This window comes from Astatotilapia calliptera, chromosome 9, assembly GCF_964374335.1.
Source record: "Astatotilapia calliptera chromosome 9, fAstCal68.1, whole genome shotgun sequence".
NCBI lineage: Eukaryota > Metazoa > Chordata > Actinopteri > Cichliformes > Cichlidae > Astatotilapia > Astatotilapia calliptera.
In genome coordinates, this window is record NC_137430.1 from 18,403,640 (window position 1) to 18,416,716 (window position 13,077).

Here is a 13,077-nt window from a genome sequence, read left to right on the forward strand (position 1 = left end):
GGAGAAAACATTGACCAGCTTTCCCTGAGTGTAATAAAAGCCCTGACACTGACAAACAGTTGCTTACTTTTCCTGCGTTCCCTCTCTTTCATGATGGCCTCCAGCCACTCCTGCTTCTCCTCCGGGGTCTTGGCCATGCAGACGAACCACTTGTTCTTGGCCGTGTTGTGGATCTTCCAGCCGTTGTTCACTATGTTCCCGCTGCTGTGGTAGTCAGCTGAGGAGGAGAAAACACAGGCAGAAACCATCTCAGCTCCTTCTAGTTAGCTCTTTGCAAGGGGAGGACTTATTTAATCCGAGAACTTTTTCATATTTGAAAGGGGAAGGCCATAAGATAAGATAAGATAAGATAACCTTTATTAGTCCCACACGTGGGAAATTTGTTTTGTCACAGCAGGAAGTGGACAGTGCAAAAGTTATGACGCAAAAATTAGAATACAATAAGAATAAATACAGTACACAGCTGTACAGAATAGTCTGTGGGTACACTGATCGTGACACTGTAAACAGAGTTATTGGGAAGTTGGGTTCACAGTAAATAAGGGTTACTGCATGAAACACAGCAATAACATGGGGCACAAAGTGAGTCGCTGCAGAGAAAAGCAAAGCCGAATGACATAGTGACATCAGCGCTACTATAAAGGAGTGAAGAAAAAAAACAATCTATAAATTAAAAAAAAAAAAAACATGCCTCTTGATGAGTTATTGCTTTCCTTTATAGCAGCGTGTGGTCTATTTTTAATAAAAAATAAATAAAACAAAACAAAAAACAACATCCAGAGAATATCATACTCTGTCTTACTGCAAATGCTGGACTCGGACTCATTTTTCCCTGCTCTACTATCAGACTTTCTATCGAGTGGTTCATTGATTATCGCTCTTCTCCTTTAATGAGATAAACGAGAGGGAACAAATGCAGAAGGAGGACCATCAATCAGCATTATTTACTACTGAGTCCTCAGAATACTCCTTCAGAGCTGGTGCGTACTTGTGATTAACTATGCCTGTAGTATATACATGTTAAGAAGCCTCCAGATAAAGGAAGTGAACTCTTGACCCATCATCATTTTCATCTTTTAGGAACCCCTTCCAGTCTCTTCCCAACATTCCTTTGATTTTTCTTTCTAAGCTTATCACAAAAAGCGACCCATTACAATCATCAATTACAATCACGTCTAAAAACACAGATGGTGTGGTGGTGGTGTCCTTTATATGGAATGCCCCGAGGGCGTGTTTCAACCTCAGGCAGCAAGTGTGCGCCTGGGAAAAAGTCGTGGCACTTTGTTAACATAGGAATCCAAGCTAAAATAATCCAGTCACCCTGGCTTTAAGATTGAGATCTCCCGCCTGTGGTGAAGAACACCCACAAGTTACTGCTCTGCCGCCTGCCTCGCCTGTTTATCCAGACCCAAGCCCATCCATCCCTCACCAAAAACACCCAATATTACTGCCCATCTAGGACCGTTGGAAAGGAAATGATGGCTTCTACAAATATAAATGCTAATCAGTGGCTATGTGAGGCCAAAAGACACAAGCGCTCAAGTTCACCGAGGACCAGCAGCAGCACAGCCCCAAGGATATGTAACTATAGACGTCTAAAAAATGTTTATAGGTAAGTCTCATTTTTCCATTGGCGATCCAAGTGTAAAAATCACACAGTTGTGCACCAGCTCACGCCAAGGACTATGTTGTCTACTTCTCCGTGTGGCTTATTATGGCATGTATTTAAATTCCTGCTGCCAGAACTGCTGTAAGTGGTCCTGGCAAGTTAGCACAGGCAATGACAAAAAATAATAAACTCAAACAGCAGCTGTCCAAAATAACCAGGGTATCTTCTTTTAGAGCACTGCTCACCTGTGCCATCATCCACATTTTCCACCTCCATCACCTCAGTGCTGATTCTTCCCCTGAACAGGTAGCGAGGGCCCTCGGTGGACGCCTTACTGTTTTTTAAACGCCTTTGACGGAGAGAAACAAGATGATGATTAATCCTTAAACATTTAAATCATATTTAATAGACTATCACACTTACCAGCCTATTTTGACATCAAAGGTAATCAGTAGCAAAATACTTTACATTTAATACTTGATACTGTATACTCAGCTTCTTCATCCGGTTTCCTGCTGCCAAACACAGATTAATTAGACGAGTTTCACGATTCAGTTTTGCCTGATCGGAATAAATGTCGTATTATTTGCATCCGAAGATTATCTGAAAGATCAATCTAAAAGGAAAATACTACCCAAACGTGGTGGTTCATATCCCTACCTTGATTAATCACCCAAAATTTCGTCTAAATCCTTTTCTAATATGAGTCTTCCATCTCTGCCTCCTTAAACGTTTTTCCAACTCCCTCACAAAACAGAACCTAAAATACTTCCCATAGTAAGAGGAAAGGAACGGTGCAGTGAATTATTTATAAAGTCTGTACTTTAAATGTTCTGTAGGAGGACAGACACACAGGAATTAGCACAAATATAATATTTTCATTCTCTCTGGAGAAGAGTAATGAATAAAAAGTCACCTATTTTTCTTCTTGCAGTAGACCAGAAGCTTGTCGAACAAGAAAAAAATCCTCTCTTGTATGTTCCCAGCTGAAATCTTCAGCAGGACACCCTGCATTAGCATCTCCGTGCATGTGTCTGTGATATTTGAACCCTGGAAATGGACAATGGTGCAGGAAAACCCCCCCCCCAAAAAAAACAGGTGAGTTGTCATTAACATGCATGAGAGACGTGGGAATTTGTGCACAAAGTTCAAGTTTTAATTTTAAACTATAGTAAAGTATATAAACTGTGGCATTTATCATTCACATATATTGTCTGAACAGGAGGAGGGACTACAGAGCCCAACTTTTTCCTCTTCCCACTCTCAGGGGTCTGTAAAAACACCCCCGCTTCCTCACAGCAGATTGCTGTGGGATTTTAAAAACGCGCGGCCGTTAATAGCCTCTACAGAACAACATCCCGTCCAGTCCAACCATGTGCTGCACTGTCACGTCTGGTCACCAGATTGGTTGGGGTTCCTGCTGCAAGTGATAAAGTGTGCTGTCTTTTCCCCTTACCTTGCCTGCTCTGGGAATTTATGTACCACGTTTGATCAGCCCTCCAGAGCTAAAAATAACCCCCATGTGCACAGAGGCGGAAAATGTGCTCCCAACGGAGACACGGGCGGGCCAAAACCTATCCCACGTTTCCCCCCCCCCTTCTTTTCCTCCCTTCCCTTCTGCTGATCATTTTTCACTTTTCTTCCCCTGCTCTGTTCTTCGCTATCTTTTATTCCTTCCTCCACACTTTTCTTTTTAACTCTCCCACTCTTTCAAGGGCCCATGACCAGATGTTAAACTAATTTGCAGCTTTTCAATGTGTGCGCACCAGACACAGAAAGAGGTCTCGGTCACTTGAAGGGGCCAATGGCAACATCACACCGGTCCAGATTGTAAAGCAGCGTGTCCTTAATGGAAGAACTGACACTTCCTCTTTGTGTTAGACATGCTTTTAACAGAGCCTCCATCCTATTCACTTAAATTTGCACTTCTTTTGCAGCATTTTTCACTTGTTCTTTATATTAACCGTGCTCCATAGAAAAAGCTTCACACTTCAAACCCTCAATCATCCGTTTCATCCAGAATTCAAGCATCTACTTTCATAGTAAGACAATGACTCATAACAATTGCAAAGCAGGATATGCCATTAATTAAGAGGGGAAAAAAATAAAGCATTAAGTGGTATTTGCCAATTACCTCGAGAGATGAGAGAATTTTTTAAGCTAAGGAAGCCAAATCAAGCAAACTCTACAACTCAAGTACATTTTAAGCATGCTAATTAAACTAGAGAACAGAATGTGAAATGAAACTTGAAACTACAACCCTCTAGTCTAAAATTAACATATTTTTATAGTGCACAGTGACAAAACACAGACACATGCAACACTAACCAACTGGCAATCACTACCCTGACGAATGCTGGCAGCACACAATCATGGCGACCACTTTGGGCCACAGCCCTGCTTCTCACACGGGAGGTGAACCTGCCAGGATGCCCCGAGGGTAGCCAGCAGTGAAGCGGGTCAGCGCTAACAAGCAATCATCCCAGGAGGAGGAGCAGAAATGGAAAAAAAACAGCGGCTCTCACAATCACTCCTCATCCCACTGAAATACCTCAAAAACACCCACACAGAAAAACAAGATACAACCATCACTCAGTTCTTTCTCCCTCCACCTCTCTTCTCTCCCTCTTAGTTCCATCTCATTTAGAGCCAGAGAGCCTGGCGTGCAGCAGTCGCAGGACCAGCTCCAGAATGAGCTAATGTTTACAATTAATAAAAAGTACTGAGGGGAAACTGCAAAGTAGCTACAGCCAGGATTATGTTGAACACAAGATGTCACCCCACCCAAAAACTAAGCCTGACTCTGATTACGCTATTCTTAGATTTGTGTGTGGTTGGTGTGTCGCTAAAACCTGTATAATGGCCTTACATTGAGGTTTTGGGTTGGATTTAAACTGTATTAATGGATCCACTATTGAAGTTCCTGCCATATATTTTACTGTAAAGCAAAACACTCGCACTAAAAGGCATCCAATAATACAGCAACTCTTTAAAGTTGTGGGTGACCATAGAAAAAGTAGAACAAGTCAGTCAAATGCAAGAAACTCTAAACATTTTAGTCAAAAAGCCTGTTTTCTATTTAGAAACAAATATCTGTTGCTGCCTGAAAAGGCTCTATCAACACTGCAGCATGTCTGTGTGCATGTGTGCTGGAAGCCTTAAGGCCCTTTCACATGAAGCCAGGTCAATTACATAAGTATTCTGCCCTCTTTCTGTACAATTACCATCTCTTTTTACACTTTTTCCAACTGCTACGACCCCTTATTAAGCCTACCTACGGGGGGGAAAAATAACCCTACATACAAAGAAGTGCAATCTACCCGATGGTGATCTGACTGCTCACCCCAAAGCATGACGTCTTTAACTCAACCATGCAGAAGAAGTATGGCTATTGTGAATACAAGTCATTGTTCCCGGCGAGTATGCGAAAGCTTAAAAGGCTACACAAGTCAGGCCATGTGGAATTCTTGCTGGCACAGGGCTGAGTAACTTTAAATAAGTCATGACTTTCAGCTTAAGTAGTGAAAGCTCAGCTTAGGACAAAAACAAAACAAAACCCCAAAACTCTGAAATACAGCAAGACGTTAAGTTAAAGTTAATGAAATAAATCATTAAATATGCTTTACTGAGGCTCACCTCCCAGCCCTCGATATGCGACTGCCATTCCTCCAAAATCTCCAATTTTTCCATCTGTCTCTTGGCCTCATTGATGCTGGAGCACACCTCTTTCATCACCTGCAGAGACTCCTGTACCAGAGCGTAGTCGTTGTGCTTCTTCGGGGTCCTCTTAAGCAGCTCCTACGCATGTACAGATCACACAAAATGTCACATAATTTCACAGAAAAGTATAATTAAAGCGACGCAGTTGGAAGAATAGCTGGCAAATATTGCTCCATCATGAAAAGCACTTCACTTTTCACTCTCTCGTGGTTTTTGAGTTTAGTGGTTTAAACCCTTCTGCTGAAATGCCAATCTCATAATCTGTAGTCTAAACACTGTGTTTTAGCATGTCAGCTACTATTAGTGCACAATTTACACTCTTCTGGATGTATTGGTGTTACTTTACGGCCCTGGCAGCTGAAAGACTTCAAAAACGCAACGCATCGGATTACCCCCTTATTATCATAACATCTCTGCGCATATGTTGGTGGCTGTTTAGAAAGCGCCTGGGAGAATTAATAGATCATAACAAGATAAATGAATAGGGACAGCTCAGATCACCAACTCAAACAAGCCTTTGAAAATGTATTTCATTTCACTCACGTTTCACATTCAAAAATGGAAACTTCAAAACTAACAACCTAGAGTGCCAGTGTGAATGAGCCCAGTCAAAGTGTCTGAAAGCGCAGCTGGGCCGCGGAGGTGATGATAGGCCTCGTGTTATTCCTGCAATGTGGCTGTGCCAGGGAACTAAAGCAGAGACGTGTCAGAATATGAGGCCAGTTTTTCATTAGCAAGGCAGAGGTTGATGTGAATAGGATGGGACAGCCCTAACTAATGACTAGGTGTGGTTGGACGAAAAAGAGGGGAAGAAGTTGCTCTACAGAGGTGGCGCATGGGTGTGGTATCTCTTTAACACATGGTTAGCGTGCACAAGACTATACTCACTCTGAGCAGCAACGGGTACTTGCAAATCCTCTGAATGGGAGCTACCAGATATCCCTCCAGTGGGACCTCTGTGTTTTTCCTGCCTCCCAGCAACATGTAGTTCTGGTGGGATTGAGAGGAGAGGATAACAGAGGAGAGTTAAATGAAATATGAAACATTGTCAGAGAATTCGTACTAATAATAAAAAAAAAAAATAACATTACCGGTTACGAAGTGCTTTAAAGCTAGTAAAAGGTAAGTATGAATGTTCCAGCATACAGATTCATATATATAGTGTTACATTCATTGCAACATACAACAAGTGCAACAAAGTATTTGAGAAAGATTATGAAGAAGCTAACCTATAAAATGAGTTTTCAGAAGTCTGTTCAAGCAGGCTGTTCCAAAGCTCAAAAGTCTCCAGTTTTAAAATAAGAGCGCCGAACAGTTAGCAGGTATCAAAATACATCGAATGCATACACAAAACTTTATGTGTTAGCATAAATTAGCAAAAAGCTGTGAAAATATTTTCATCTTCAATAAATTAACAAAATGATACAGAACTATTTAACAGCTGATTATTTCTTTTAAGTGATGTAACCGTTACAAATGTATTTGTGCCATTAGCTAACCATTTCGATGTTTAGCCATGATGTTATCTTGCTATTTCAACTGTTAACCCTCAGAGTTAGCTAACATTTAACTTACAGCTATACTTTTAGCAAAATTACTGACAACTTTTTTATTCCAAATTCAAGCTAGCTGGCTGTACTTCAGCTGTGTTTGTCTATGACTAGACTTTAGCTAAAACATTTCAACAGTTAGCCATGAATTTAGAAAGCTATTTGAAACACATAGCTAACTTTCCTACTCCAATTTGTTCAAGTCCTGTCAATTCTTTCATTTTAATAGGTGAAGTAATCTTTCAAACTACACTTTAGTAAGAAGTATTTTCTGGGTTATTTGTAGCCATGTTTTGGAATCACGACACTACCAACACTATCCACAAACTATAAGTTTTACTTTTCTCCCTCAGCATGACAATTCATGTGGTAGATTGCAAATTATGAGGAAATATTCAATCACACCTTTCTCTCACCTGAAATTTAGAAGCGGTACTGCTGAATATAAACACTAAACCAGATTTTATTGCTGTCAGCAGGCCAAAGGTTATAGTGGAGGTTATATGGAGTGGATATCCCCATCTTGGTCACTGTAGGGTCTGGGAGATGACCTGAAGTATATAAGCTCATGGCGGACTGGAGCTTGGAGGGTAACACGAGACCCAAACGGCCCTGATGGCAGGCTAGGTTACCAAAGGGTCAAGGCTATAAAGACCACAGCAGATCAGTGTCGGTTAATATCTTTGGCTAAACTGCCTCCTTAGATTAAAGACACCAGTTTTCCATATAGTTGTATATAGTACATGCATGTGCACATTTGTCTCTCACCCTATCAATTACACTTTGAGAAAAGGTCATACACTTCCCCACAGACGTCTCCAATCAATACAAGCAGACCTGCCGTCATACTCTAGGTTTTCTAAGTGTTTAACTCTTTACTGGAAGAAGGCGTCGTCTTTTCATCGTCTCCAAACACAGGGTGTGATGAGATGCTTATAACTGTCACACACAAAAAAAGGAGCCAAAATTATTAACAGAGGATAAAACTATGATTGGGGACCTGTGCATAAACAGAGAAGAAAAATGTGCACATTTTTGACCTCCCTAAACACAATCCAGCAGTGGGAACGTAGTCAACTTTGTTCTCGCAACACGATGCTCCCCTGTGGAAGTGAAAGTTTCTAAGAACGTCGGAACAGGAAGTGGGAGTCAGCCCACACACAGGGGCAGAGCCACATCAGCTGTCAAACAAACTGGGACACAGAGTAGAGGGTTTTACACTGTCCAGCTGCTATGTGTGGGTGACTGCGTGTTTGTATGCCTAGGAGAGTGTGTAGTGGCCCTTAGAAATCACCTCAGACGCTGTAATTGTTCCAGAAATCATGTTTCTGTTTTACCAAGAACTGAAACAGATTTGTCAGATTTAGGCTTGAACTTACAATTTAATTGTTACTGAACCTAAACACATACATTTTTAAGACTGCTTACAGTTCCTTCAAATGCACAAAGGTTCGGAGTCTCTTCTCACCAGTAAACATGTCCTGACATTTCTGATCTTATTGAGCTCCAGCAGCAGCCTCTGGGCCTTCTCGTGGTTCCCGCAGTATTCGTCATAAATCTGAAAACGGCTCCTCTGCAAGAGCCAGAAAAAGTCAAGGTGAGAAAAAAAAAAAAGGGGGGGGGGACATGTAAGGAGCAGAAATTATGGTCAGAAAGCAACAGAAAGAGGGCAACAAAGTCAAACAGAAAAATGGGAAAGGAGAGGAGGGCATCAGAAAACAAATGAACCCAGACAGGGCAGTAAAGAAGACAGGAAATCTGACTGCAAAATAAAGAAAGATGAGAGAGAGAAAGAGGCAAACTGACTGGAGAGCACATATATATAATTGAGAAGATATAAATTATTCGTCCCACTCATCACCAAATACATAATAGTGATCATATCCTGCCATCTGCCTTGCAGCCATGACCGACAACCTTCCACCAAAGCCATTCATATGACATCCATACTCATTGTCTTTCGCAGCGGGCCCAGACCACACAGCCTCTAAATCACTCACTACAAAGCAGCAAAAATAGTACGCAGTCTTCAGCCGTGCTGCTGTGCCGCAGAAGACGAAGCGGGTGATCTGAAGAGACATAACTGTCAAAACAAGCGGTAGCGCGTACAAAAACAGAACTTTATGATTAACTTTACAGATCGCCCGACTCGAATCGTGTTTTCGAGGAAGACTATTTACGAACACCCAAATTGTTTATGTTCTGGCCTTGCGATGGATTGACTGATTCCAATGCATTCCCAAAAGGAAAGTTTTCAGCCAGCATGAACTAATGTTCAGGCCTGAGTCACAGAGGGAGTTGCACTGCCCAGCTGGCTGGCTTTTTTGTATTTCTGGAGTAGATTGTAGTGATTTGTTGGTGCTATAAAAGTTTCATGAAAGAATTACACAGAGTAGGAAACTCTGAAAAACGCTGCATAATACGTTAGGCGTGTCTAATTTGTTTCATCTCTATGGACACACATGACTGCTCATGACTGAATTATGGTCATAAGTTTTCAGTATATCCCATCTTGCTAATGAGGTCATCATGTCATAAACCTAAATGTACCACTTATACTGCCAGGTCATCTCTCTTGCACCTGTATGAGCAGCAGCTAGATGCGACTGACAAACTCGCCTTATCCCCAACAGAAGGACGCTCAGATTTATTAGACTTTGAAGACCGTTATACACCAGCGTGCCTCAAGGCTTCGCATCAAAGAACTGCGATATACAGCGGGAAAGAGCAGTATATCAGAGCTCTATCAGGCATATCGCACATGTGGGCACTCTCACCGCGAGTAATCCAAGGGAGTTAAATTGACAACACGTGGAGCACGTCGGCATAACCGTGCACCGAAGCCCCGACAGAGCGTTTTTCCCCCCCCCTTTTTCAGATCACACGCTCCAGTGAACTAAGGAATATTACGAAGGGAGGTAGCATCAGTGCCACGGAGCTTTAGGAGCTCGGACAAAACATCGTAATTAAAATGCGTTGAGTTGACATTCAATTTGCAGAAGCACGAGTTGCACGAGTTACGTACAAAGTGCAAGAAGCAGCGACCGATTTCATGGTGAGCGTGAGGGTCGGGCTGCAGGAGGTCCTCCACCATGGACAGGAAGTCTTTGTGAACAGCCAGAATCTCCTCAATGTTAGAGAATAAGACCTAAAAGAGAGAGAGAGGGAGGGAGAAAGAGAGGCAGAGAGAGAATCAATACTTTGGCATATGCTTCCTCTTGTGGTCGGTGGTGCTTTGATGGCCACGGAATAAAAAAAACAAGGTTTCTTTGTAATGAGTATCTTAGCTTAAGATCTCTTTGATATTTGAATTTCAAACATAATTAGAGATATTTTAAAAGAAAGAAAAAAAAAAGGAACACAATGTTAAGATTTGTTGTGTGGAAACTTAGCCTTCATGTGGTGTTGACTTCTGCCCTTATTTATGTCATTTTTGTGGCGATATTAAAGAAAAAAACTGTGCTGGATAAGTGAAGCGAGTGAAATGAAACCAAAGCATGAAAACCAGAAGTCTTTCATGGGCGTTCTAAGGCCAGAATAAACTTAGTAGCTAGTGATACCAAGGAAAAAAGGAAAAACATCTGGGCAAATCCGATCGTTGCGTTTTGATTTTGGAGCACTCTCAGCCGCTCGGTGGCATTGCAGCTGTCGGCCTTTGCAGCGATGACCCTTTTCGTTATCTAAAAACCCCGTCAGCGTGTTCCCAAACAAATCAGAACATGAGGGGACACGTTCCAAAACACGGGACTTCCAGTAAATATCCAGTGAATGCATGTTTACCTTCAAAAGTAAGCAAACTCAGAGAAGAAACGCTCCCACTGTGAGAGAGCATCCTTTATTATCCTCCAGCTGGGATAATTTAAAAATAGAATATATTTACAGCTGCTTCCTGGATCGCCCACTGCTTCTTCTACAGTCCAGAACTTGATGCAAGTTCAGGTTGAAAGAACCCCCACCCCCCTCCCAAAAAAGCTTAATTGTAAAATGAAACTTCCCAACTGTTCACGGGTAATGCCCCTGAGTGCAGTGTCAGAGCGAAAGACTGCTTCTCACCTTCACCGTTTCGTCTGTGACATTCTTTTCGATTTTGGTGGCTGCGTACTGATTGAGACGATGCAGGAACACCTGAAGCAGAGCAGAAAAGGAAAACAACAGTTAACACTGTGGAAACGGTCCCACAGTAAATTGCTTTTTGGCATTTGATCTCTTGAACCTTAAACGGGCTGAATAGAAGACAATATTTGAGGCTTTCTGTGTTCAGCTGCAACTCTTCACAGCCACAGTAAATTGGTAACCTTCACAATGGACACCTGATATTGGCGAAATACAATCTTTACACTAAATGGGGGGGGAGGGAAAAAAAAATTGCAGCTCGTGGTATTTCAAAGGCAGCGTTAAGTGGCTTTGGATGTGAATTGTAAAGGCCAACAGTGTGTGAACTGAGATGGATGGAAAGTGCTCTTAACTTTCTTCAGTCTCCGAGGACACTGGTTCCCAGGCTGCTTTGCTGCATAAGCGCCCGACAACCCATTTAATGCTTCAGGGAACTTTCTGAGAATGGCAAATTAAGAAGGTGTGCTTCAAAGGTAGTGCTAAAATGGGACTAAGGAGAAATTAGTCATTTTCTGAACTCTGCCTAAGGGAGAGCTTTTAAAGACGAAGACATCCATCAGTGGGTACCAGGTGAGAATCTTTACGTTTACTGCATGTGTGCAGTGCTTGGGATAGGGTTTGGCAGAAAGCGATCCACCTTCAATTTGCTGCATCGTTTTCATTTTGATGGATGCTCGTATACGACTTACGGGAAGCTGTGATGAAATCAGAAGCAAGGCTGAAAAATCGAAACTTTTATAAAATATTAAGAAGATGTGAAATTACTGTCAATAGTGCAATTTTTTTCCCCCAAAACAAAACTTTTTCTTGCTGAAAACTTTAAGAGTTAATTAAGCAGCACTCAAGAAATGTCATTGTTACAAAAATCATGAAACTGTATTCAAGAGTCAAAGAGTTTATTGTCATGTGTGCAAAGGAAAAAAGCATTTCTCTGCTGTCCACACAGATGCCGGTTAATATGTACAAACAGATAAAATACAAATAGCGTGAATAAATAAATGGAAGCAAAAATAAAACTGAAGTATTAAATAGATTTATGTGCAAAAGAGCTGAGCTTAATATGCTGGTTTGATATGTGAGATGACCTGATGTGCTAAAATTATTATTACTGTTAAAATAGGTCAGCTGTTCAAGACTCTGATAGCACTTGTTAGGCGGATTTGGAAAACACTACAAAGGGAAAAAAGGATCTATGTCACTATCAGTATTAAAATCCTATATCAGTCAGGCTCTACTATTACGCCGATTAAACTGTGGTAAGATTCATGAACATGAAGGCAAATTTACAAAGATGAAAGAAAGCTGACGCAAAAACTATTTTTTGAACTAGATCTATTCAAACCACATCCACCGTGACAATATGATGAATTATAACTCAATCAATGGCCTGTCACACCAGTCCGAGCCAATGCGACATGGCAGACAAGAGAGACTGAAGTACAATACAACAGACTGACGCTGACATTTCAGCAGCCCATTCATTGGACAGAAAGCAGCAACAGCAGTTCTGTAAACATCAACGTGATCAAACTCCACACTGATGCGCAGTCACCTCAAGCAACAAAAACCTACATCTGTCTTTGCAGTTAACCCTAACCATGGGCATCCGCTTACTGCCCCACCGAGGGCCATAATGCCATCTGTCGCCCACTGCAGCCACACAGCAGGCAGCCTGACCTGAGCAAGCTAACATAATACAACCACAAAGCATGTTAACAGGTTACTTTAATGAGCACACAAGCCAAGAGTTATTCCTTGCCACTGAGATCTAAGTGAGCGCCTGTGACTATAGTAAGCTTATTGAACAGTTTCACTTGATTAATTGTGAACAGATGGAAAGCGGGTGGCGCTAGATTGGTGGTAAAATCTACATTTCAAGCTAATTACAAAGCCAATGTTCTGTTAACCGTTGTAAGAAAACAAGCCAACGTGAAAAAATTACTGAAATCTTTTTAATCACACAGTACTGACGTCAAGCAACACTTCAAAAGGAAATGCACAAGCAAATGTACGAATCTAGATTTGTGGTTGGAACGGGGGGAAAAAGAAAACGAGTGGGGCCTAAATAATCAGCCTTTTTGTTGT

The 13,077-nt window shown here is 41.7% G+C and overlaps 1 protein-coding gene across 3 annotated transcripts in view; it reads right to left on the reverse strand.

Annotated features, from left to right (window-relative positions):
* prex2 (phosphatidylinositol-3,4,5-trisphosphate-dependent Rac exchange factor 2) overlaps nucleotides 1-13,077 on the reverse strand; it is a 91,871-nt gene that overhangs the window by 63,982 nt on the left and 14,812 nt on the right. For all 3 annotated transcript variants that reach the window (XR_003273317.2, XM_026179501.2, XM_026179500.2), the window contains exons 2-9: nucleotides 10,933-11,004; nucleotides 9,905-10,027; nucleotides 8,348-8,452; nucleotides 6,218-6,319; nucleotides 5,246-5,407; nucleotides 2,526-2,659; nucleotides 1,855-1,958; nucleotides 68-217 (exon numbers count right to left, since the gene is read on the reverse strand). Coding sequence is in view for 2 of the 3 variants with exons in the window: in XM_026179501.2 (XP_026035286.2) it covers nucleotides 68-217; nucleotides 1,855-1,958; nucleotides 2,526-2,659; nucleotides 5,246-5,407; nucleotides 6,218-6,319; nucleotides 8,348-8,452; nucleotides 9,905-10,027; nucleotides 10,933-11,004 (952 nt within the window). In the remaining variant the exon portion in view is untranslated. The remainder of the gene's footprint in view (nucleotides 1-67; nucleotides 218-1,854; nucleotides 1,959-2,525; nucleotides 2,660-5,245; nucleotides 5,408-6,217; nucleotides 6,320-8,347; nucleotides 8,453-9,904; nucleotides 10,028-10,932; nucleotides 11,005-13,077) is intronic.